This window comes from Macrotis lagotis, chromosome 1 (genome assembly GCF_037893015.1).
Source record: "Macrotis lagotis isolate mMagLag1 chromosome 1, bilby.v1.9.chrom.fasta, whole genome shotgun sequence".
Lineage (NCBI taxonomy): Eukaryota > Metazoa > Chordata > Mammalia > Peramelemorphia > Peramelidae > Macrotis > Macrotis lagotis.
In genome coordinates, this window is record NC_133658.1 from 901,585,974 (window position 1) to 901,612,542 (window position 26,569).

The following is a 26,569-nucleotide window of genomic DNA, read 5'->3' on the forward strand; positions in this document are numbered from 1 at the left end:
AGTCCCTCATCCTTATCCCCAGTATCAGTGAGCTAGGATCTTATTGCCTTCCATTCCTCTGGGTCTCTTTCCTATCTTCTGGAAGCCTCTCCTGGCTCCCTCCCCCAGCTCCATCCTTGAGAGAGGAGCAGAAAGTGTCCCCTCCCCCACAACCCATGTGTTCTTCCAGGTTCTTCTAGAAGTTATTGACCATCAGTTTTTCCAGCATTTCCCAAACTGAAGCTAGCAATGAAGGAGGTTCTTCCCCTCCATTTCTCTTGGGTCCTTGTATTGTAGTCTCCCTCCTTTCCCTGGTCATGGAAAAACACGACTTCTCTCTCCATGGCACAGACAGTGCAGGAATTTCATCCATTCCCTAGGTGTGGCTTTTTATTAACTAATTCAGAGGTTGAGGGAAGCTAGAAGGAAAGGGGGATGCCAGAAGGTAATAGAGGATGAGAGGGAACCTTAGGAGGGAAAGGGAAAGGTTTGAGTATCTCCAGAGTTGTTGAGTTAGTGGGGAATGGGGTGTTGGAATGGAGGAGTGTTGAGAGACTAGAAGGGAGGACAGATCAGAAGGACTGGGATGAGCATGAGACAGACCAAGAAGGCTAAGAAGAAGCTGGAAGGGTTAGGCAGAGGCACTCAAAACATTTTCTTGGATCCTGACTTTCTGATAGAAATCTTGTCTGTTGTACTGATCTTGGAGCTGATCATGGAGGGAAGAGTAGTGCCAGACATTGTATATGAGTAGTACGATTCTGCAAGAAGAAGAGTTAGGCCTAGTTAGCCTCCTCCTGTAGCACAGACGGTGCTGCCCCTACCCCTGGCTAGCCCCTAAACCCTGATCCCCCCACTAACCCCTGCTCCCTTCCTCTAGCTAGCCCTTACTCACTGTCCCTAGGTAGTTCCTAATCCCTACCCTAGTTAATCCCTTGCTCCCTGTCTCCAGCTAGCCCTTGCTCATTATACCTGGCTAGCCTCTGCTTCCTGTCTCTGGCTAGCCCCATTCCCTGTCCCTTGCTAGCCAGTGCTTCCTGTCCCTAGCTAGTCCCTGCTCCCCACCCTTAGTGAGCCTCTGCTCCCTCCCCTGACTAGCTCTTGGATCTCATCTCATCCTTCAGGCCAGCTAACCCAGGCCTTACCTTGGGTGAGGAGATCAGTGAACTTCATCCTGAGTTTTAAACAGGCATTCTTTACAGGTAACCAGATGAAGCAGACCAGGAGGTAGCCAGATAAAAGGATCAAGCACACCACCACTGACCTCTGGTAGGGCAAGAGGGTGGGAAGAAGTCAATGGGATGAAACAGGCAAAGAAGCACTGAGAACTCCAAAGGAGATGGGATGAAGGACTGAGCATAAGGCAGGATTCCAGAAGCTTTAGGGAAGAGGAGGAACTGGAAATAGTAACAAAATGGAGGCAGTGGAGGAAATTTAGGGTTGGGGGTAAGGGAATGGTCATGGAAAGACTTGCCCATGGGAGTATAGATTTAGACCTGAAATTACAGATGAGGAAACCGAGGTCAGAAGAAATCAAATAACTTGCTCAAAGTCATAACAAGAAGCTAGCAGAACCATGATTTAAATCCAGGTCCTCTGACTATGGAACCAGAACTGACCCCACTGCACCGAATTCGGGAAGATTGGGAAAGGAGTTGGGATTGGTGGAGGGGAGGGCAGGAAAAAGAAAGGCCCACCTGCAGGAAAAAGAGGGCCCTACCACTGCTTAGTGGGAGGCCATGGATATGGAGGATGAAGATGAGCTGATAATCACAGTAGGTACTTGTGTCCACACCCCTGATGGGATAGAAGGATAGTTAGGCTTGTTCTTGGGTGGAACTGGGCCCAAAGGGAAACTAAGGGTTCTCCCATTTTCCTCTACACCACCCCATCTTCACTTTTCCATAAGACCTTACCTGTTGCTCACCATGATTTTGAAAAAGAAGTCAGGAGAATAGATAGATTCGGGAATGATATCATGACAAGGAGAGTTCTTCAGACACAGCCACCTAGAGGGATTATAAAGCTATGGGATACTGGGGAAACCCAAGTCAGTCTCCCACCTGTACCCCCATCCCTCCACCCTTAAAGGTAGGGAGGAGCAACCTGTAGATATTGGGGAGGTGGGGAGCTCCATCCCCTTTCTCAAGGTCTGTGAGCAAGCTGCAGATAATGGGCAAAATATAGAGAAGGCGTCTGGCGCCAGAGCTTTGCGTACACAATGCCAGGGCTGTTATACCGCAGGATGCTAAAGGCCTCGGCATCCGTTGAGTTGTCCTTGACAGTCCAGATGTTACTCTCAGTACTAGAGAGAGGAAAAAGTCATATTCTGGTTCTGGTTGGGTCAGCCAACTGGTGAATTCTGATCCTCCATGGGAAGCTTGGGAAGCATGGCCATTACTCAGCTCCCAGTAGACACATTTGCTATATTGAGCCCAGAATGTGGCCTGGGACTCTCAGCTCTATATCTATTACTATATGCATTTAGGGTTATCATATGGAAAGAAGGGATTGGATGGATTCTATTTGGTCCCAGAGGCCAAGACTATGGGACAATAGCCAGATTTAGATGGTCAGAAGACCCAAGTCTGGATCCCAACTCTGATGCCTATTAGATACATGAGTTAGGAGAAATTACTTAACTTTTCTAGACCTCAGAGTCCTCATCTGTAAAATGAGGGGGTGGGACCCTTCAGGGTCCTTTTAGTCTGCTCAGAATCAGTGCTTTTGCGATCTTGTACATGAGGACAGAAGTGACCAGATAGAAGTAGCCTGCTTCCGGAGGTGGTGAGCACCCTCTTTCAGAAATCTTCAAGCAAAGGCTAGGGGACCACTTGTTGAGAAGGTCATGGAGAAGCTTGAGTGTCAGGTCTATGGGTCATACTAGATGGCTATTGTGGTCCCTTCCAACTCAGAAAGGCATCCATGTCAGTATGTATAAAGATAAAAATATTGTTTTGGGTCAGGTAGAAGGCACAGTGGATAGAGTGCCAGGCCTGGATTCAGGAAGATTTGAGTTCAAATTTGATCTCAGACACTTAGTAACTATGTGATGTGTGGCAAATCAGCAAACCATTTGCTTCAGTTTCCTCAACTATTAAATGATCTGGAGAAGGAAGGGGCAAAGTTTGTTTACCATGTTTACCAAGACAATCCCAAATTGGGTCAGGAAGATCAGACATCACGGAAAGGACAGAAATATTAGAAGCTGATCTGTTGGTGCGTGTGTCTGCCTGTTTGGGTCCACAAGACTTACATGTAGAAGGAGGTTAGGGAGAGAGTGGCTGGGGAAGGTTGATGTGGGGGAGGGTCTCATGCTTTGGGTCAGTAGTTACGTGTCATTAGGACTGTTATAGCGAAAGATGTCAGCCTCTGAGTAATCCACAATGTTGTCCTTGGAAGTTCCTCCACCAATCACCTTCAGGATATAGCTGCACCAGAGACACAGGGGCTTGGACAAGGGTCCCAGCTCCACCCCCCAAGTCTTCCCCATCCTGAAATAGGCCACACACACACACACACACACACACACACACACACACACACAGAGAGAGAGAGAGAGAGAGAGAGAGAGAGAGAGAGAGAGAGAGAGAGAGAAATCTATTGGAAAGAAAGTGAGATTGGGGGTTTTAGGGAAAACCTTAGATGTCAGCACTTTCTATTGGCATCTATCCAATGCTCCTGAAGTCCCCAGGAAATCCCCGTGTCCCAGACTTCCCCAAAAAGTAATCAGGACAGGGAAGGCAGGGGACTCACCTGCCATTGAAACTTCCTGATTCACCAGTCACCATGTCTTGGACCAGGAAGAAAGGGAAGAAAGCTGTGGAAGGAAGAGGTAAGGTTGAACTGAGGAAGAGGAGGAAGCCTTGGTAGGTCAGAGGGGAGATACTGGCTTAGGGGGAAGTCATGAGCTGGGTGACTGGGTAGGGGCCTCTCTCTCACGATCACTGTATAAGAAGCAAGGCATTTCAGGATCTTTGTTCACGCAGTCAAGGTATCTCTTATTGACCATCTTGTTGTGGTTAAGGGTTGTGGTGATGTCAAAGGCCAACCGCTTGCCTGGTGGACAGCCGATGAACATAGGGATAAACTCATTGCCCTACTCAAGGAAGCGGGGAAGGGAAGAGAGAGGGGATGAGGGAAGAGTTGAGGAGGGAAGGAAAAAAAACACCAAATTCATCCATTGCTCCCAATCCCCTACTGTCCTTTCTAGACCAAGCCATGAGGAAGTAGCAACATGCTATGTCCTTTCTCCCAGGGAACCCACAGAGTACTCTCTTGACATGGAGCAAACCCTCCTGACTGGAGCAGAATCTAGCTGGGCCCTGACTGCTAATATGCACAACTGAAGGGGAACAAGCAAAATGGACAAGTGTTAGAACCTCTAAGATCCCTTCCCCTCATTCTCTAGGAACTGAAGAGCAGAGACATTTTTTTTCTGAGGAATGAAAAAGGGCCTGAAATCACCCAAGGACAAGGACCACTGCATCCTTTTTGCCATTCCCACATGGAGCATGGAGGGTGGGGAGGGCTGAACAGGGGTTAATTTTGAGTGAGCAGGAGAAGGAAATCGTCGCCTTCACTAGCCTTGGGAAGACCAGAGCCCAATCTGAAGATGTCCCCCTCCCCTAAGAGTCTGCCAGAGCCCCCATGATCCCTTCACAGTTACCTGCATCACATGACCATTTCGAGTTCTAAGAAAACACTTCCCAGCTGAGCCAATCACCTGTAGAGAAGACTGTTCAATGCCAAGTAGTCACCTAGCCCTACCCTCATTTCTTTTCCTATCTTCCACTTGTTACCATTTCTATCAAAATTAGACCCAAGGCATCCTTTGCTTCTCAATATTAATTAGGGACTTCCCTCTGTTAACCCTATCCTCTGTGAGCCATGCTCCCACCAGTAGACATTTTTCTTCATCCCTTGCTGTCTCTCACCTTGATGAGTATGGATGTTTTCTTCAGATTGTGTCCACTGATACTTTGATTGAAGCATAGGTGTTTGTCCTTGATAACCACCTGGTCAGGTGGAAGGAAAGGTGCTAAGGGCCTGGGGTTCTGGAGAACTCCTACCTATCTCCCCCTCAGTCCTTACCAGGAGAGGGGAAGGGAACTCTGACTGACTAGGGATCCCAAGGCCCATCCTAAACTAGATTACCCAGGCACCAGTATTCTGTGAGCATGATTGTGAATTGACTATGTTTTGTGTAACTATACCCTGTAGAATATAAATTCTTTGAGAAGAAAAAAAACGTTATTGTTGACTTTGTATCACAGATCTAGTACATTGTCTGATATATAAAGGGCACTTAATAAATGCTTATGGTCTTGAATGGTCAGTTGATGTACTAGGCTGGCTAAAAGTGCCTTGGGATTTGGAACCAAGTCCTTCCCTGGTCTGGAACCTTTGATCTTAGTCATGGTGTCTAGGATGTTAATTCCTCCCTGGACAAGAATCCAAGTGAACTGAACCATACCTAGAAGACACACCAATACACACACACACACACACATGTTCACATGGATTAGCCCTCTGACCTTGAACAGAATGGCATTGCGGTTAATGAAATCCTCCTCATTAATTTTTGCTGACACGCACCAGGGATGGGCCAATACCACAGCCAGACGCAAAGACCTCCTTTTGGTCAAGTAGGGACCTGCAAGGAGAAAGGAGAGAGGAGAGTAACCAGTAGCTCAGAGATTCTCCTCCTAGTCCCTGTCATCGTCCCCCCCCAATTCCATCCCACCAGCCCTTGAGATTCCCATTGTTCTACCCACTTTGCATGGAAGATTTCTGAGCGACCAGGTAAATGGAGAAGCTGTAGTTGTTCCCCTTGTCCAGGAAGATGTGTTGGGGCAGGTTATGCTCAGGCGAGAGGTTGTAAACCTTTTCATAGCCATCCATTTTAATGTGTAGGCCATACATACTCTGAAAGTTACTGGCTTTATAGAAATAGAAAGCCTGCCAAGACCAAGGAGGGACTGGTCAGGTTCTGGGAAACTTCTGAAGATCCCATCTGCCTTCAGAGCTTCAAGAATTCCCGAATTTCAAAAACTGGAAAGGGACCCATAGACCTAAAAAAAGCCATCTCTTTCTCCTGCCCCAGATTCACATCATTCAGCTTTTCTCAGTCCTCCCGGAAAGCCCCGTTAGAGAGTTTTCCTTAAATCTGCGTTTCTTCATCTCCCCTACCATTCCTTCCTTTTCCTCCAAACCATTTTTGGTTTTTCTTTCTGAGCAGAAAAATATGAATCCTTCCTTCACACAGCAGCCTCCTCAACATGAAATCTAGCTTTTCTCTCTTCTTCTGAGTCTTCTCTGTCCAGGTTAAACATGACCTGTCCAGGCTAAACAGATTCTCCCACAGAATGACCTCCAATGCCCTCATCACCTTTCATGCCCTTATCTAGTTTATCTTAGTTTGTCAATGGCCTTTAGGAAATGTGGCATCTAGAACTAAACACAATTGCCCAGGTGTAGTATGATGGGAAAGAGTACAAGTAGCCTCTAGATCAACTCTCTGCTTCTCTCTTCTTGGCTGTTAAATCGAAGAGGTGAATTTACGTTGAACTAGCAATCCAAGAAGATCCTAGGACCTTTTTGGCTATGTGTAGTTTGTCCTTGGGACACCTGGCTTTTTGAATCGGTGTTAAAACTTTACATTTCTTCTCTCCTGAATTTCATCATATTAGATTCAGCCCTGTGCTCTCACTTTCCCAGAGCTTTTTAGTTTAGTGTGTAAGCTCTCTCTCCTAATGAATTGAGTAGCTCTTAAGTGATTGATGGAAAAAGAGTCAAACCCAGATCTTTGGAGGCTACACCATCACACTGATCCTGCTCATTTCCAAGGTAGAAATGTTCACCCTGAAAAATTTAACAACCAACTCTCCTATATAACATTACCGAGAACCCTCTAGCCCAGATCCTACAATCCCTGACTATACATTCCCATAACTTTCTTCACATTCCCCTGCACAAGAATGGACAGAGTAGGAAAAATGAAGCTGGGGGACTATTCTTGCCCATCCTTTTCACCTTATGTTGCTTCTTATCCTTCCACCAACGCCACGTTGGGTCATGGACAGGATCAGCATAGGGCTAGAAAGGCAAGAGAAGGTACAGGCAGGAGCTGTGGGGAAGGAAACTTTCTGAGTTTTCCCAATTGCCCTTCTGCCTTGGACTTCCCTCCTGGATTCAGCCACACATACCTTATTATACATGGCATGCAGTGAGAGCAGGTGATAGACAAGGCCCTGGTAGATGGCCAAAGAGACTTTGGTGTGGAAGCCAGAGGGAGAGCTCACAAGGGGTGGTTCTGCGTAATAGCGTTCCTGCCGTGTGAATCGTTGTGGTTGTGGCAGATCATATAGTTGCAGCAGCTGGAAAGGGCAGGCATCAATGAAAGAGAGGTAGTCCTGAGACCTAGAAATGACAGGGAGGGGAAAAGATTCAATAGGAGCTCAGCCCCAACCTGAGCAAGGTCCCCAACTTTCTCTATCCACCTGTCCTCTATCATCCATCCATTTGTCCATTTACCTATCCAATCTATCCACAAAGCTGTATGTCAGTTGTCTAGCCATTGATTTACCTGTCCATTTATCTTTCCATGCATCTATTCATCCATTCAGCTCCATATTAACTAACTGTCCATTAATCCCATCATATAGTTATTCAACAAATACTTGGTAAAATAAGAATGGCGATATACTATAGACTCTCTTCCCCCAAAGAGTTTGATAGCATAAGAAGAAGGTAGATGAACGTTCAAGTGAAAATTAACTAGGAAGCAAGATAGTGAAATTGATGTGAAGGAAGCTCTAGGCAAAACAGGCCAAGAAATGGGGAAAGAAAGCATTACTTTCACTTGATTAAGTCCCAGAAGCCTTTTGGGGACAATGACACCTGAGCAAGCCATTCAAAGGCTCCTCAAAATGACTTTGCATGGGCCCTTCCAGGCCCTGGACTCTGGCAACCTTTCCTTTAATCATCCCCACCCCAAGCATTCTGTCATCCCCACTGGGCAACTGGGTTCAGGCCCACTCACATGTCTGCAGAGATCTGAGGTTTATTCTGGGTGATCATTTGACTGACCAAAATTTCATTCACTGGCAGAAACCTTTTCAGCAGCCTCCCTTTCCCATCTTCATAAACCAGGTAAACGAGCTATGGGAAAGGTTTTTAAAAAGAGGAAAAGGAGGGTCATTCAGCCCTGTGTGGATGGATTCCTTCCTGGGTGGCCAGGCCAGTCTGTAGTCTCTTTAAAGCTCACCTGGTTCAGACCCATAGAGTCATAGAAGATGCTGATTGAGGTCTCATTTTCTGAAAACATTTCTGAGCCCTGCATCTGGGAAAGGGTGAAAACAATCTTCCAGCCCAATGATGGGTACAGACAATGTACCTTGAAACTGCCTTCAATGACGAGCCAGATCTGGGGGCCAAGAGCCCAGAAAGGACAAGGAGGGAGAAAATTAGGAAGGACGGAGTTTGAAGGCCCAGGCTGGATCTCCTAGGGGCCTGGGAAGGAGAGTGCCTAGGGGGAGGGGAGTAGAGGCATGTAGGGCCATGCAAGAGCTGAAGAGCCCCCCAGGGTGGGGGGGAGTCTTAACTTGAAAAGGGAGCAAAGAATAGGGAGAAAGAAGCCATGGAGTGGTCAGGGCAACCTCCTGTTCCCCACCTCCTCATTCTCAGTGACACAGACCACTTCTCCTTTGTAGTTACTGGCCACATACTTTACTGAGATGTTGTAGGGGAAATCAGCCAGGTAAATGAAATTCTTCTTGTCATAGCTGTGGGGGAAGAAGAACCCAGGCTTGGTCAAGGGCGTCTGAGAAAAGGAGCCCAAAGAGCTCAGTCTCTCTGCTTGCCCCCCAAGCAACCCCCTTCCCTGTCCTTTATGTCCCCATCTCCTCAGGCAAAAGATTCAAGGAGTCGACAGGGTTCAGTATCCCTACTGGGTGGACAGAAAAATAAAGGGCTGGAATCAAATAATGTTGAGAGGTCAAAACTTGAACTCAGGGCTCCCTTTGTTTTAGTCCACAGTCTCAGGGTACTAGGGGCAAGAATCTAGACTAAAAACCTTTACAATAAACATTTCATTTCATTCCTCACAACCATCCTGCAAGGCAGGGTACTATTGTTCCCATCTTACAGATGAGGAAACTGAGACTGAGGGACTTGCCCACAGGAGAACAGCTATTTAGTGTTTAGGGCTAGATGGGAATATAGGTCTTCCTTACTGCAAGCCCACCACTCTCATCCATTCCCACCATCCCAATATCTAGTCACTCAGGTGATTTAGGATACTGAGGGTGAAAAGAGGGATGTAGTTGATTCTCAAAGGGAGGAAGTGGATAGAGGGGGTATTTCTGGTGCCCTAAAGCTCAGGGATTCCCAATTATGGACATGGCTCCTGGCCTGGGTACTCTTCCCCTTCAACCCTCCCCCCCCCCCCAAGATTCCCCTTTACCCTTACCTCTGCAGAATAGCATTGCCCCAGATGAGCAGCATATGGGAGAAAGGATTGTAGAAGAGACCCTTGGGCACCAAGGGTTGCTTAGTATACTTCTCCATGCCCAATAGCATCACAAATGTTGATCCCTCACCTGCCCAGGGATTCAATATTGCTGTAGTCAACTGGCTCTTTCCACACCTCTGTTGCCTCCCCTTGCCTCCCCCAGCACCTCAACCCAAGCCCTACAGACTCCAACCTCTGTCCTCCAGTTGATCCCAGTCCAGTACTCTCTCCCTGCTCCTGATTTCCTCAGGTATCTAGCCACTTCCCCTCCCAAGATTTTGGGTGCCTTCACTTACACTTGGGGATGAAAGAGGGTATATCATAGAGTAACCTGAGCGAATCCACAGGATAGCCTTGAACTACAATATACTCGAAAAGCATGAATGTTTTCTTTCCTGCGTAGCTGAATTCCAAGAGAAGCAGGAAAGTGTAGTCTTCGGTGTTATAGATCACCCAGTGGAGCAAGCACTCGGAGACTGCAGGGAGATGCCCAGGGTTGCCAGCCTGATGTTGTCCCCTGGAGACCATTGTCAGTTCCCAGCAAAGACCCAGAGCCCCTTTATGCACTAACAGCTCCCCCAGGGATGCAGGGCCTGCCCTACAGACCCAAGTGAGACCCAAGTTCCCACTGCTGACCTCCCCTCCCAGGGTCACAAGCTCTCCGGAGAATTCAGGACCTTCCCAGGCCCCAAGACACCCTGAGGTTCAGAAACAGGAAAGGTCCCTAGGAGTCACTGAATCCAACACCTTCCTTTTTAGATGGGGTTGGGGGACTGAAGCCCAAGGAGGTGGTAAGTACCCTTCTCAAGGCCACAAAGGTAGGCAGTGGCAGAGCCAGGACTGACCACTCTCTTTCCACTGCTCCACACTGCCTCCCTAACCCTAGGCCCCAAAACCACTCCGAGGATTCCTCCTCCTCCTCCCACAAGTTCATTAGGGGTAAGGGTGGGATGGGCAGCTTCCCAGAGGGTGTCCCAGCCAAACACCAAACCTTGGAACATTTCACATATTGAGTTTGAAACAGGCAACTGCTGAAAAGACACAGTGGCATCTGGGAAAGAAAGAAGTGGGTCATGCAGTCAGGGGTCAGCCCTAGCACTTAGAGCAGCTTCCCACTCACTTCCTGGCCTTAGAGTAGTCCCAGGATGAGTAGCCTCTAGTCCCTGAGAGGACAAGCACACTATGCCTAATGTGAGGGGACTCCTCAGGAGGATATACCAGCCACTGAGCCCTGATCTCACATTCCTGCTTCCATTCCTTTTTGGGTGGCACTGCCCCCAAGTCTTACACACTCTTACTGAGTCCTCCATTGCTGCCCCCTTGAAGCAGGATCTGACCCCAGTCGTTTTCGTGAACTGGATTTGTGTGCCCGATGGTGCTGCCCCCAGTGACTGACAAGCACCACTGATAGGTGAAGTCAGGGGAAGAAAAATATCTCTGTGTCAAGTCATCAGCACCAGAAGCAAGGCAAGAGTGGCGTTATCCGGATAAAAAAATAAGTAAAAGGGGGTGCCTCTCTTCTTTGTGTGTCTTGGGCAAACACCCCAACTGTCTGCCCTTGCTAAAGTTTTATGCTTCATTACTATTCGAGTAAACAATAACAAACTTGGGAACTGGAAGAGGAAGTCTCCCTGTTCTAGAACCCACTGATCCTCAAGGGAGGAAGCCCCAGTTTTTCTTATAGCTAAATGCCTCCCACCTCCTTCTTTTTGAATCTTGAGGCTCAGAATCTCCCTTCACACTTGACTCACTTTCTTAGGCAGGATAATTAACTCCTTTCTCCAGCTATCATCTTCCCAATTTCAAATCTGACCACAGAATATTTGCTGTGTATCTTTGGGCAAATCACTTCACTATCTTTGCCTCAGTTTCCTCAACTATAAAATGAACTGGAGAAGGAAATGGCCAACCACTCCAGTATCTCTACCAAGAAGACCCCAAATGAGATCACTAAGAGTCTGGCACAACAGAAAGGACTTCACAATAACCACCCCTATCACCTTCATCACACCTACACTCTGCTAAACACTACTAGAATAAGTCTCACTGCTGTAGAAATCTCAGATGGGGCCTCAGTGTTGCATGGAAATACTTTTATTCTTCCCTGATTGGTTCTCTATCCAACTCCTCACAAGAAGCTATTTCAAACCTTCTCTTCTCTCCAAAAGCCCCCTCCAGAACTACTTCTTCCCTGTAAGCCAGGGGTTGTATTTAGTAAATTTAATAAAGGCAGACTGAGGAAAATAACTCTGAGCAGTTATCAATTTATTAACAGTGACACATAGACCTGTTAACCAAATGAGTAAGACTGGTCACCTCAGTAAAGTCAGCAATCCCAGTAAGAAACCCCATTCTTTATTGACATATGAGAAAGAAGGGGTCTTGGTACTCCTGGAACATGACAATTGGCTATATACTAAGAAAAGTGGGCTGGCATCTAGATGAAGCTAATCATGCCCCTCTCTGACAATTCAGTAATATGAATTAGCATTTTATGGGACCCATCTGCATCTTGTCATCTGTTGGGGGAATCAAAATTACCAGACTTGCTGGAAAAGTTAAAACCTCCCCTAATTTCACCAGTATAGATGACATATGTCCTGGAAGTATACCTGTATGAGTATTACCAACTTTTCTCTTAATAATATCTTTGAGGAGCAGCTAGGTGGTGCAGTGAATAGAGCAACTATCCCTGGAGTCAGGAGGACCTGAGTTCAAATCCAGCCTTAGACACTTAATAATTACCTAGCTGTGTGACTTTGGACAAATCACCCCATTGCCTTGCAAAGAAAATAAAAAAATAAAACCTAAAAGCATAATATTTTTGAACTAACTCAGAGAGAGAAAGAAAAATTCCTGAACTCAACTCAAAGATATAACAAGGCTATAACTGCTTTTCTTCAGATGCAGACTCAATTACAAAATACAGCATAAAATCAATTATGTTCTAGAATCAATATAATAGAAATTCGAGGTAATATTTTAAATCTGAGATCTGTGACCTTTTTTTTTTTTAGGTTTTTGCAAGGCAAATGGGGTTATGTGATTTGCCCAAGGCCAGACAGCTATTTACTTATTAAGTGTCAGGCCAGATTTGCACTCCTGACTCCAGGGCCGGTGCTCTATCCACTGCACTACCTAGCTACCCCATCTGTGAACTTTTTAAAAAATACTTTGATAAATATATTTCAATATAATTGGTTTCCTTTGTAATTCTAAGCAATTTATTTTATGCATTTCAAAACATGACTTCTTTCTCAAAGAGGTCCATGAACTTGACCAGACTGTCAAGATTGTTGTCCATGACAAACAAACCCTTGGCCTAAGCAGAGGATATTCTTCAACCTTTAATGAGAAAATCCAAGTTGTGAGTATCCTTCCCTTCTCTTCTTCACACCTCCTTTTCTACTCTAGTCTTGGGAGACATAGCCTTACTCTTTGCCCACATCAGTCTCTCAACTTTTGCTGTTTATCATGTCTCTCCCAAAAGCCTGTGTCAAAGAGCATTAACTCTCTTGTATTCAATCTATTAACTCCTTCCAACTTGCTTTAAACATGGTAAAATTCTCTTTCATCCTTCGAAAAATTGCACTCATCTAAACCATCATATGAAACCATCCTTTCATTTTTCTTCCTTTTCAAAGCAATTTCTTAGAAAAATCAATCTATATCATTACCTTCATCTCTCCATTTTCCACTGATTTTTTCATCCTCAACCTGGCTTCCTACCTTACAGTTCATCTGAAGCTACTGTTGCCAAGGTTACCCGATTCTTGAAATGCTGAATCCAAGTCTTTTCTTCAGTCCTCATTTTTTTTTAACCTCTCTGACATGGGTAGCCACCCTCCCTTCCTAAAATTTACTCTCATTTTTAAAAAAGTTATTGGGACTTTCTCTTGAATCTCCTTCAGTTTGATCCATACTTCTCATTTTCTTTTGATGGATCTTTTATCCACATCACATTCACTCTGGGTGTAATCAACAGTGTCTTTTATCCTTCTCTGTTCTCTCAAAGGTCTTTTCTGTATCAAATGAGGTAATCATATATTTTTTGTTGTTTCTGTTATTGATCTGATTATTTATTATTATTATTAGATTCATTGATCAAATTATGTTCATAGTTTTTGTGTTATTGAACCCATCTAGCATTCCTGGCATATTTCCAACCATGTTGTGATTTACAAATTTTGTGATCTATTGCTGCAATTTCCTTACTATTCTTTTCTACAAAATTTTTGCATCAATATTATGGAAATTGCTCTAACATTTTCTTTCCATATTTTTGCTCTCCCTGATTTATATGACATAGTAATTTGTGACATAGTAATTTGGTAGGGCTGTTTTGGTTGCCCATTTGTTCAAACATATTATCTAATATTAGAATTGTTCTTTAAATGGTTAGTAGAATTCACTTGAACTTTCATCTGACCCTAAGGTTCTCCCCCCCTCCTTAGGGAGCTCATTTATGGCTAGTTCAGTTTGTTTTTCTATTATAAAATTATTTAAGAATTCTAATTTTTTCTTTTAATATGGACAATTTATATTTTTATGATATTTATCAGTTAATTTCAGTTTTATTGGGATATAAGTGAGCAAAATAGCATCTAATTGCTTTAATTTCACTTTTCATTGTGCATTTCACCATTTTCACTATTTGGTAATTTCATATTTTAAAAAAAATCAAATTAATCAAGGGTTTATGTTTTTCTCATTGGTTTTTTCCCCCCACTTTTAATTTCATTAATCTCTTTGATTTTTAAACTTACCATTTTGGTGTTTTGATTTTTGTTTTTTCTATTTTTTTTTTAGTTGTGAGCTCAGTTTATTGATCTGTTCTCTTTTAGTAAGATTCAGAGGTATAAAATTTCCTCTAAATACTGCATCCTACAAATTTTGCTTTGTGGTATCGTTTTTCTCATCTTTAATGAAATTAATTTTTCTAATTTGTTCTTTGACCCACTCATTCTTTAGGATTAATTTACTTTCTAATTTACTTTCTAAATTTGTTTGATTTTTTTTAGGGTTTTATTTGTAAAGCAGTGGGATTAAGTGGCTTGCCCAAAGCCACAGTTAGGCAATTAAGTGTCTGAGGCAAGATTTTAACTCAGGTGCCCCTGACTCCAGGGCTGCTGCTCTATCTACTGTGCCACCTAGTCACCCCTTTCTAATTTATTTTTAATCTATGCCTCTAAGGTGCTTTATGGAATGTAAATTTTATTGCTTTGTTGAACGGAACCTGGGAAGATGCCTCAAAGTTAATGTAAACTACCATGACTAAACATAAACAGTACAAGCAGCTCTAACTCTGGATAATTGTATATGATGCTGGACCATCCTCTGTACTATGTCCTTTGTTCTGTTTCTCTATAATACCTGAGTAGCCTAAGGATAGTACGAGAATTCACTATTCAGTCTCCTTGCTGCCAAAGCTGCAGTTGTGTGAGTAAATTCTATCAATTAACCCAGTAAACTCTAATAAATCTACTATCTTCCCCATGGTGGTTGTGGATTGACCTTCTTTCTTTGGTATTTCAAATATTCTTTCAGAGGGTAAACAACCCTACATTTTGCATAATCAGACTGTTCCTTTGAACATATCTTGTGTTCTTAAAATTGATGTAGTCATTAAAACAATATGCCCTACCCCCTGCTACAAATATTGTTCTTGCATACATTATGGCCCCAAAAGAGTGTATTTCCTATTTCTGCCCTTCTGAATTATTTTCTGGGATTTCTCTGCCCTAATAACACGTGGTCAATTTTTGTCAAGATGACATGTATAGTTAAAAAAAGGTTTATTCTTTTCTGTCCCATTTAATATTCTCTAGAGGTCTATCCTACCTAACTTTTCTAAAACATTGTTCATCATAACTTTTATTTAGGTCTGTGAGAGGTAAATCGAGGTTCCCAATTAGTATTGTTTTAACTGTCTTTTGGCTCCCATAATTCAACTTTTAAGACTTTTAAATTAAAAAATAATTTAGATGTTATCCCATTCACGGATGTTGAGTTATTAATATTTTTTCATGTTGATTTCTAACAATAATACTTTTAGAATGGTACTTTTTAACAAAATGTAGTTTTCCTAATTATGTCTTTTATAATTACGTCTATTTCTGTTTTTGCTTTATCTAATTTCAGGATTGCCACCCATGCTTTATTTTAAAACTTCAGCTGAAGCATAATAGATGTTGTTTAAGCCCCTAATTTTAATTCTTTGTATGTCTTTCTGTTTCAGGTGTGTCTTTTGAAAACAACATATTGTTTGGTGGTTGTTTCTAATACATTCTGATATCCTGTTTTAGGTGAATTCATTCCATTCACATTTCTAGTCAAGATTGCTAACTATGCACTTCCCTACGGGCTAATCTATTTATCCTATTTTTTTCATTGTCCTTTTCTTAAAAATGTTTATTTTGCTTCTCCCCACTGCCTCCTTTTCTTGGGGGGCAGCTAGGTGGTACAGTGGATAGAGCACTGACCCTGACATATTTATACAGACACAGACACACATATATATTCTTTTCTCTCTGAACCAGTTCAGATGAGAACTAGATTCAAGCATTGCCCTTATTTCCCCCTTCAACATAAAGACATTTCCTTGAGGACCTCCTTTATGTCAGATAATTTTCCTTCCCAAAGAACCTCCCTTTATCTCACTCTTCCATTTTTCTTTTGAGACTATCCCAGTATAATAGACTTACATTCAAATCTTTTACTAAGTAGACTATAGCTAGCTCATGTAATGGTGCAAGTTGTGGGGGTCACACATATCAGCTTCCCATTTGGAAATATGAAGATTTAACTTTATTAGATTTCCTATGATTTTTCACTCATGTTTACTTTTTTATTCTTGAGTCTTGAGTTTATCTTTTCATCAGGAATGCTTGGAAATCTTCCTTTGCCTTAAAGTTCTTCCCCCCCCCATAGGATTATTTTCAATTTTGCTGAGTAGGCTATTCTTGGGTGCAATCCTAGCTTCTCACCTTCTGGAATGTCATGTGCCCAATTCTTTATTATGGTAGTTGCTAAATCTCATTTGATTCTGTGGTGCCATTGGTATTTGAATGGTTTCTTTCTGGCTGCTATCAGTGTTTTCCTCTTGGGCTGAGAGCTCTGGAATTATGCTATAAGATTAAACTGAACCTTTGATGTGGCTCTCTGAGGCAACCCCAAGAATATTTCTAAGGTCCTTTCAAACCTTAAGATTATCTTATTATAACGATCATATAATAAGGATAATAAACTCATTGTTTTAAAAAACAGTTTTCATTTTGAGATTTCTTTTGAGAGGTGATCAGTGGATACTTTCAATTTCTACTTTGTCCTCTGGTTCTGTGATATTAGATGTCTTGGCTTTTTTTAAAATCATAGTCCAGTAACTCTTAAATGATCTCTTGTCAATCTATTTTCCAAGTCACTTTGTCTATAAGCAATTTCACATTTTCTTATTTTTTTCAGTCTTGAATTTGTTTTATTGTTTCTAGATGTCTCAGAGTCATTAACTTCCAGTTGATCAATTCTAATTTTTAAGTTCTTTTCTTCATATGGTGGTTTTGTATTCTTTTACCATTTGATCATTTCAGAATTTGGAGTATTTTATGGGTTTCTTTTAGCAAGTTGTTCTATTTTCATAATTTTCTTATATTGTTCTAATTTCTCAATTCCCCCCCTATATCTTATATGATTTTTAAATCCTTAAAAACTGTTTAGTTCTTCAAGGAATTCTTTTTTGGGATTGCTTCCAATCTACATACATCTTTGAAGCTTTGCTTGTAGATGTGTTCAAGCCATTCTCTTCTGAATTTTTTGTCATGAGCTTCTCTGTCACCACAGAATTTTTATCAGTTTTTTAAAGTGTTTGCTCATTTTCCAGTCTATTTCTTGAGTTTGGACATTTAGAATTGGGCATTGCTCCCCTTTGGGATGGAGGGTGGCTTTCTTGAACAGGTTTTTATGTCCTGCTATTTTCACGTCTAGTTTTGGGGGTATGATGGGACTATTAAGTTTTTGGTGCTTCCAAGGTGGTGTGATCTGGGTTGAGTTCTGGTCATGACCCTCCTAGTTTGTGCTCTGATAGGGTCCCTAGCTTTCCTGCAACCATAAACACTCCTTTCTACCCTAGAACTACAACTAAGGCTCAGTAATGGGCAATGGAGTTGCCAAACAGTGCCTGGTTCTGGACCCAGAGGTCACCCTGAACTTTTTCTGACCAGCTATTCAATACCCTTGCTGTCTACCCAATACCTCTGCTTATGGCTCAGCTTCTATGTTTCCAGGACCCACAGCTAGTGTTGCTTCCATCATGATGCACTCCCAGCCAACCTCCACCCCAGGAGTTTGCAAACTGCTGTCCTTTTTAAGTTGCCTGGGACTAGAAAAATGACTAAGTGTGATTGGTTGGTTGGTTATCCCATTTTAAAATTTGATTTGATGCACTTTTTAAAGTTTTTAGAGGGGAATATTGGGAAAGCACAACAAAATTCATTTATCTCTACTATCCTTTCTCTGCCCCTCTACACTATCTTTCTTGGTGATCTCTCATTAGTTGCCATGGTTACTATCATCATTTCTATGAGGATGACCCCCAGATCTTTATACTGTGACCAATCCTAGCCTCTTTCCTAAACCCCAGACCCACATCACTAACCACTATGCCCAATATGCATGAAACTTTTCTATTTCCCCAGAAATCCCCTCCTCTTCGAAATTTCCTTGTTTCTGCTATCCTTCCTTATAATCTAAAATTTTTCTTCATTCTTCCCTCTTTCTTCTCTTTTATACCCAAGCAGTACAAGGCTGTCAAATCAATCCCCTTCTCTTCACTTCTTTGTTGCATATACCATGGTGTTCAGACTCTCATCATCTTTCTTTGAACTACTGGAATAGGTTTTTAATGGGTGTCTGCTTTCACATGGCTTCCATATTAATTTTTTTTGCAAGACAATGGGGTTAAATGGGTTTGCCCAAGGCCACACAGCTAGGTCTGAGGTTAGATTTGAACTCAGGTCCTCCTGACTTCAGGGCCGGTGCCCTATCCACTGCACCACCGAGTCATCCCCCATATTAATATTCTTAAAGTACAGGTCTCAACAGTCATACTCCTCCTCAAAACCCACTAAATTTGCATCCCCATTGCCTCTAGAGTAGACACATTAAATGACCTTTTCCCAACCTAACTCTCCAGGCTTATTTCTAATTCCTCCTCTTCAATCCATCACCACTCATTCAAACTGAGAATAATAAACAGTGATAATTAATATTCCATCTCCCAACTCACTGCCTTGCAAAGGATGTCCCTGCTAAGCTACCGCCTCTTATGGTAAGGTTTTCCTCAATCAGTCTTACCTCCTTTACCCCTTCATTAAGACTCTCTCTCTCCTCCCTTTGTTTGATAGTTATTAATCTATATGCATGATGTATCCCCAGTAGAATGAAGGAATCAATTTGCATTTTCTCATAGGCATTTCAAACTCAAATATATGACAGATATCAATCAGCTGGATGAGGCTCCAGGAAAGAGAGAGAGACTTGTTCAAGGTCACAAAAGTAATAAATTACTGCATATTAGAAGCAGGTTAGACAACAGAAGGACCAAGCACATCAATTGATGCAAAAATTATTTTTTATGATTTGCTACTATTCCTCTTAACTGTGCAAATGTATTTTGAAAACAAATCATTATAAGCAGATATAATATTACATTGAATTAAATGTTTGTCCAACTACCTTGATTTGCTTTGCCTTATAGATAAAAAAACAACAACCCAAAAACATGCACTGCATCCATTGAGGCAGCTTGATCCTTGGAGATTTTCTTAAATTCCCATCTTTCTTAATAATTGCTGATTTGAATAAAGGTGAAGGCAACTATTAAGGTCCAGGCAAAGGAGAACCTGACAGAACCTGGAATCACCCATTATCATCTTACAATTTTAGGGGCTGGGGAATCCCTTTTCAGAGTAAGGAAGCTACCTGTTATGGTCCCAAAGAAGAAAATGCCCTCCTCATTGCCCCCAGCCAAGGCCAAGATGTACTCAGAGCCATTGCCAGGAAGTTCCACAGGACAAAGTCTCTTGATACACCGATTATACAAGACTCGGACCCAATTTTCTGAGGGAGAGAGAGGGCCTTTCTCAGGGTTGGGGGTCTCCTCCCTTCTTCTTCAAGTCTGATCCCCCTTCATTCTTTCAGTGGGAAAATGAGTCCCAGAAACTTCTCAGGACCATTTGAGAATGACTTAGCTTCCTTTAGGAAGCCTTCATCAAGTCCCCAAGATCAAGATTGCTATTAAACCAGCAACCTGCCCCCCCCACCTGTTCTGCCCCTCTCTCATGCTCTCGTATATTATAATTTTTCTCTGCTTGGGTCAAGATCCTGCTATGAACTCTGAGACAAAGGAAGGAACTTGGCTTTCTATAAACCCTAGCCAAGTGGGATGATCAGCCTGAAGAGCTCCACTATCAATTGGATGAGCTTACAGGCAGGGAGGCAAGAGTTTGGGGTTCCACCTTATGGAGAGACTGAAAATATCCTGTCTTCTCCATAGATCTCCATAGACTTTCCTACTCTCTCCATGGAAGGGCAACCATCAGACATCCCAAAGGTTCACTGCTGTAACTCATCCAACTGATCCTCAACCCCCCCCCCAATCATTCTTCCCTCCATCATCCCAGAATCTGGTTCAAGGCTCTGTGGTACTCTTAGATTATTTTCCTTTGTACTAGAGTCAGACCCCAGGCTCAGAGAAGCTAGTCTGCCCCAAGGTGGGAAGGGAGAGAGGCTAGAACTAGGAGAGAGGGTCCAATCCCTATGCTCATAGCTCTTCCCATCCCCAGTTTCTCACGGCTTGCTTTTGGACGTATGTGGGAGTAGTTGCCAGTGAAATAGTAGATAAGTTGGTTCTGCCGGATGAAGAGTGTGCTTTCAGTGGAGATGGTGTCAAAGATGGAGGCCGTAAACGTTTTCTGAGGGCATTGAAGAGTGCCTAGCCAGCAGCTATCGATATTCACCTGAGGCCACCAGGATTGGAAGTTCACAGGATTGAGAGCATGGAGAGACTTAAGAGATCATTTAAGCCACCACAAACCCCCTCCTTTATAAAGACTTGGAGGTGAGAAGGGTGAGAATAGAGACTCAGACAAGGGACTTGGGGACTAAGGGGCTGGAACTCAACTCCTTCCTCACCTCCCCTTTACCCCCAACCCATACCATGATGCCTCTTTGGCAGAAGGATGAGGCCTTGCAACATCCCACTCCTGGGGATCAGCATTTCCTTCCCTCCATTTCTTCCCATGTCTAGATTCTGGCCCACCCTTCATCTGTATGGTCAACAACCACTCAACCTTTCTTACCTCCACCAAGGAGAAGTCCTTGAAGCCAGAATCACTGAGGAGAATCTTCTTATTATTTGGAATACCCCCAAGGATTAGCACAGGAGCCTGGTCCATTGTAGCCCAGAGAGGCCTAGATGGTGTGTCGATGAAGTCTCTGTGAATCAATTTTGGGACCTAAGGGAAAGATCCAAGAGACACATTGGGAGAAGAAGGGAAGATAGACTGGCTTGCTTCCCCCAGCCTAGCCAGGCAGCTCAGGTAAGAGGATCATCACCTTCCTGAGCAGAACCAAGAGAACACTATACACATTAACAATAACATTGTGAGTTGATCCACTATGATGATCCTCTCAACAGTTCAGAGATCAAGGAAAACCCTGAAAGACCTGCTCTGGACAATGCCATCCACATCCAGAGGGGAAAAAAACATGAAATCTAAATGCATATTACGTTCGTTGTTTAAAAACTTCTCCTATGCTTTTCCTTCCTATTTCATGGTTTTCTCTCTTTTCCCTTGGTCCAAATTCCTCTTACACAAAATGACTAATATGTAAATATGTTAAACATAAATGTAAATGTTCAACTTTTTACCAGACTGATTTGTTGCCAAGGCAAGGGGGAGGGAAGGGAAGGTAGTAGAAAAAAAATTGTACCTTATGAATTTGCAAATGGATGAATGTTGAAAAACGGTTCAATTATGTGTAATTGGAAAAATAAAATATCAAGTAACAAAAAAAAAAGAAAGCTGATCACCTCCCTCTGCCCAGACCCTGCCCTTCAGTCTTTCTCCCATCCCCCTTCTTTACTCTCTCTCACCTCGGTTCCCAGGGTAAAGAGCAGTTTGTCCTTCTCTTTTTTCAGAAACCCATTGATATTTATCCAGAACCTGCAGAGGGAGGGGGGAATAGCCTTCTATGTGATTGCCAGACTGGGTGGAGACTCCACACCTCACAATTACCCTCACCACAGACCAGTTGATGTCCAGACACTGCCCCTTTCAAACCTCATGTCCCTGACTCTGAACAGGAGAAAACTCAGTGACAAGAAAACTGAGCTTGAATCAGAGGACTTAGGTTCAAATACTGCCTTTGACACCTAGAACCACTGTGACCATGGCTACTGCTACCTTGGATCTATGTCTCTATGCCATCTCACTTAGTGATCTCTTATTCATTACCATGGACCCAATCATTATTTGTATGAAGATGTCTCCCAGAGCTAAGCCCCTCCCTGGGCTTTAGTTTTCTCATCTGTAAAATGAGGGGACTGAACTTCATGGTCTCTGGGCTCTTCCAGGCCAAGTATTCTGTAATCTGTGACCCTGCTCTTTGAATCAATTTTGCTATAAGTTGTAATCAATACGGGAAACATTGCTCACCTACTGTGTACTAAGCCCTCAAAGATCTCAAATTTTATGCATCTTTCACTTAGCCTCTCTGGGTCTCTGTAAAAAATGGATGGGGATAGTAGATTGCACTAGGTGATCTCTAGCATCATTTTTGCTTTTGATATTCTCCTTACTTAGTTCAGCCCTCCTGCCTACACACCAGATCCTGACTATCCTGTGCTTTTCTACATATACTGCAACCCACAGGGATCCCTGGGATTCCACACACTTAGCAGTTTTAATGAGCTCCCCCTGGTTGTTGCTGGAGACTTCAACTTCCATCACTAAACTGCCATTCTTCATAGGCATCGGGGTGTACCAGTTCAGGAAACATGTAGCATAAGCCTGACGATGACATTGATCTAGGAGGTAGAGAAGGAAATGAGCTGGGCACAGGCCTGGGACTACCCTCACCCAGCCTGCATTGCCTCACCTCTCCTCATCAAAACTTTCCCATGGGACTGGGGTTTTGATGCCAAGTGCCAGACCTCTGGGTGGGCTATGCTTCTTCTCCCTCTCCTACAGAGGATGAGATTCCCTAGGAGACACTAGCTTAGTCTAACAGGCCAAGTCTTCTGAGGAATGGGCCACTCTATTCTACCCAAATAAACTGACCCTGTTTTAAAAGTTGACAAAAATGTTGGCAAGGGCAATGATAAAAACCTATAGTGATCCAGGCTACTGTCCAGGGATCACAAACTCAAAAGTCTAATACACAGGTAGTCTCCTTATTCCCACCCATGCCCCAGATGCCATTGCAGGTAAGCACAGATCTGTTTCTCATCCTGTCCAATTTCTTGGCAAGAGCCCTTGAGCAGCCCCCTTCTCTAAAACATTGTCTTTTGTAACCACTGGTGCCAGTACATTCCTGGGGAGGTCCCTTACATAGAGTTTGGAATGGTGCTCCCAACATCTGAATTTGTAGCCTTTCTGTCCTCCACTTCCGGAAATTCACAGGGGATTGGAAGGTGACCAACACAAAGGGGATCAAACCCTTAAGGTAGCCACTACGGATCAAGGCTTCTGGAGTCTGAAAGGGGGTCAAAAAGGGAATGGCACTGACCAGTCAATGAGTATGGCCAGATACCCTCCCTGTTGCACCCACCCCAGACCCTGACCTTAGAGAAAGGCCTCTGACCCTGCCTAAGGAGGTTGGGGGTTGGTGAAGAGAATAGAACTCTGTCAGGAAAGAACCCCGGGCAAAAATACTGGCTTCTTTCGTCCAAAACCCTGTGGGTCCATGAAGACGCAACCATTATTCTTGAAGGCTAGGTGAACCCTCTAGGATCTAATTTTCTTCTCTCTCCCCCCCCCCCCCCGCCCCAGTCTTCCTTATCAGCAGGAATCATGATCAGGAAAGATAGGACAGGCATGAACTGGCTACTAGGAGAGAGTTCCCCATCTGCCAGGGGAGAACACAGTCCCCTTCCTCAGCCTCCAAAGTATCTTCTGAGGTTTCTCCATTTGAGGAGTGCACTGAGGATTAATTTTATAAATTTGTCATCAGGGAACCACCTTAATGGGAATTAATTGGATTGGGGGAACAGGGACAGCACATCCAGAAGTTCCTTTGGGAGCTGGATAAGAAGAGGGGAATATGCTGGGACCAAGAAAAGAAGCTCTGAAGGGTGGATCCCACAGAGATTGTCTGAGTGGAGTAGAGGTCACTCGTCCTGACTCATCCTAAAATGACTCCCCATTAGCAATCCTTACTAATCCATCCCTAAATGAGAATTTGTTCCTCCACCCACACTATGTTTTGGGGGTCCCAAACGGTCTCTCTTAATGTCCTTCCTCAGATCAGGGCAGGTGAAGTTAATCTTCATGAAGTAAGGGAATCCATGGTATACCTGAAGATATATAAAGACATATCCAGCTCAGATTGATTCCCCTGACCCATTCCCTTCTTCCCCTCCTTCCTCCTTCCACAAATTCAAGGCAAGACATTTTTAGGATTATGGGAAGGTGAGAGAGTTCCTAAGTGTCCTGAAGACAGGAAGGGGCAGGAACCAAAGACAAGACACAGTGACTGACAGATGAGAAGACAGAGGGATAGATGGGAGGGGGAAAGGTATGAAGAGGCAGAATGGAAGGAGGACTGGAAGAGCAGATTGAGCATTGGAAGGCACTTTAGAAGACATTTTATCCAACCCCCTCACTTCACAAGTGAAGAAACTGAGGCCAAGAGAGGTAAACATGACTTGTTTCAAACAAAACCAATGCCACTAAGATGAGAAAGAAAATTGAAGAAAGCTGAGAAACAATGTTTACAGCCAGTGTTTCTGATAAAATCCTCCTATCTAAAACAGATAGAACTGCATCAAATTTATAAGAATACAAGTCATTCCCCAATTGGTAAATGGTCAAAGGATATGAAAAGATAGTTTTCAGATGAAGATGTCAAAGCTATAATCATGAAAAATGCTCTAAATCAGTATTAAAGAAATGCACATTAAAACAATTCTGAGGTACCACCACACAGCTATCAAGAGTAGCTAAAATGAAAGGAAAGGAAAATGATAATAAATGTTTCAGGGGATATGGGAAAACTGGGACACTAATACACTGGTGGTGGAGTTGTGAACTGAACCAACCATTCTGGAGGGCAATTTGAAACTTTGCCCAAACAGATCATAAAAAAGGAAAAAGACTCTCAAGTACAAAAATATTGATAGAAGCTCTCTTTTTGCTGTGACAAAGAATTGGAAACTGATGGTATGCCCATCAATTGGGGAATAGTTGAATAAGCTTTGGTATATGAATGCTATGGAGTACTTGTTCTGTAAAAAATCATAAGGGGCAGCTAAGTGGCACAGCAGTACTGGCCCTGGAGTCAGGAGGATCCCAGTTTACATCAGACCTCAGACACTTAATAATCACCTAGCTGTGTGACCTTGGGCAAATCACTTAACCCCACTTCCTTGCAAAAACAAAAACAAAAAAATAATAATCATAAGCAGGTGGATTTCAGAAAATCCTGGAAAGAATTTCATGAAGTGATGCTGAATAAAGTGAGCAGAACCAGGATTACATTGTACATAGTAACAGCAACATTGTGCAATGATCTGTCACTGATAAACTGAGCTCTTCTCAGCAATCCAATGATCCAAGACAATTCTAAAGACTTGTGATGGAAAATGCCATCTACATTCATTAGTCTGATTGCATATCAAAGCATATTATTTTCACTTTGTAAAATTTGCATTTCTTTTCTTGTGCTTTTTCCATTTTGTTCTGATTCTTCTTTCATAGCATGACTTATATAGGAAATAGGTTTAACATGAGTGTGCATGTATAATCTATATGAGAATGCTTAATGTCTTCAGGAGCAAGAGAGGAAGGGAAGCAGGAAGAAAGTTTTACAAAAAATGTTGAAAACCATCTCTGACATGTGGAGCATTTTTTAAAAAATAAAAAAACAAAAACAGAACAAAAAATGATTTGCTTGCTCAAAGAGAAGTCAGGGTTGACAGACAGGACCCTCATGGAACAGATGAACGATTGGAGGGTCTGAGGACAGTTGGAAAGAGGGACAGGCTAGGAGGATGGTATGGACAGGCTGGGAGAGGAAGGCCAGCGGGGTAGCTGGGCCAGGCCACTACCTCTTTGTTGTTGAGGGGTGAATCCTCCAGTTTGCTGAAAAAATATTCTACAGTACTATCTGGGTCCTGATTGTAAAACTTATCAGTGTTTTCTGACAAGGTTTCATAGTTGTTGAGCACCACGTTCCATTTGCAGAGGAACTCCAAATGGGACCGGACCGGAGCCGGCAGGAGCAATTGCAGCAGCAGCAGCAGCAGGAGGGCTACCATCTGGGTTGGGAATTCAGAGCTGGGAAGTCCAGATAGGGAGTCACGGGTGAATCCAAGTAACGGGACGCCCTGCTCCCTCCCCTCCAGGGCCCCACCAAAAACAAAGAGTCCTTTACTACTTGAAGTCATTGAGTCTCCCTTTCCATCAATCAAGGAAACTGAGTTACAAACCAGGATTTATTTGCTCCAGGCTACTCCAGGAAGGTGGGAGGAAGAGGTTCTTTGGGACCTAGGAGTAGCCACGCCTAACCCTCACTAAACCTCCCCCCTCCCTCCAGGCCCTTCTCACACCCCCGCCCCCCCCCCCAACTCCGCCTTCAACCTTCCCCTGGTTCACTCCCCCGACCATTATGGTTATTGCTTCCTCTCATCTATCCTTCCATCTTCTTCCTCCCCCTCAACCCCTCCAGGTTAAGATCAGGGGGACCAGACACACCCAGAAAATCCGGATCCTTCCCTTCTCTTAGGGTCCTTCTGTTCTTTGTTTTCCACAGCCAAAGGGTTAAGTGCCTAACGGCTAGTCACTGCCACCCTACGGCACG

General features: G+C 43.4%; 1 protein-coding gene across 3 annotated transcripts; it reads right to left on the bottom strand.

Moving 5' to 3' along the window:
* Positions 1–26,569, bottom strand: LOC141509462 (cation channel sperm-associated auxiliary subunit gamma-like). Of its 3 annotated transcripts, none has more exons than XM_074219037.1 (29): positions 26,464–26,569; positions 25,818–26,046; positions 23,967–24,065; positions 23,101–23,245; positions 22,445–22,577; positions 21,645–21,714; positions 20,848–21,003; positions 20,340–20,505; positions 19,469–19,606; positions 10,485–10,544; positions 9,790–9,969; positions 9,452–9,581; positions 8,654–8,765; positions 8,249–8,407; positions 8,024–8,142; positions 7,188–7,401; positions 7,015–7,077; positions 5,757–5,940; positions 5,517–5,635; positions 4,917–4,997; positions 4,649–4,717; positions 3,922–4,078; positions 3,736–3,799; positions 3,315–3,410; positions 2,198–2,284; positions 1,896–1,988; positions 1,677–1,776; positions 1,125–1,245; positions 1–740 (listed from the first exon to the last, which is right to left on the bottom strand). In XM_074219037.1, the coding sequence occupies exons 2-29, from the start codon at positions 26,025–26,027 to the stop codon at positions 625–627; spliced, it is 3,441 nt and encodes a 1,146-aa protein (XP_074075138.1). In that variant the 5' UTR covers positions 26,028–26,046; positions 26,464–26,569; the 3' UTR covers positions 1–624. The 3 variants fall into 3 exon arrangements, 2 of the variants coding, with proteins under 2 accessions (XP_074075138.1, XP_074075139.1); XM_074219038.1 differs by having other exon boundaries at positions 2–740; positions 4,649–4,705; XR_012474655.1 differs by lacking the exons at positions 1–740; positions 1,125–1,245; positions 1,677–1,776; positions 1,896–1,988 and having other exon boundaries at positions 2,623–3,410.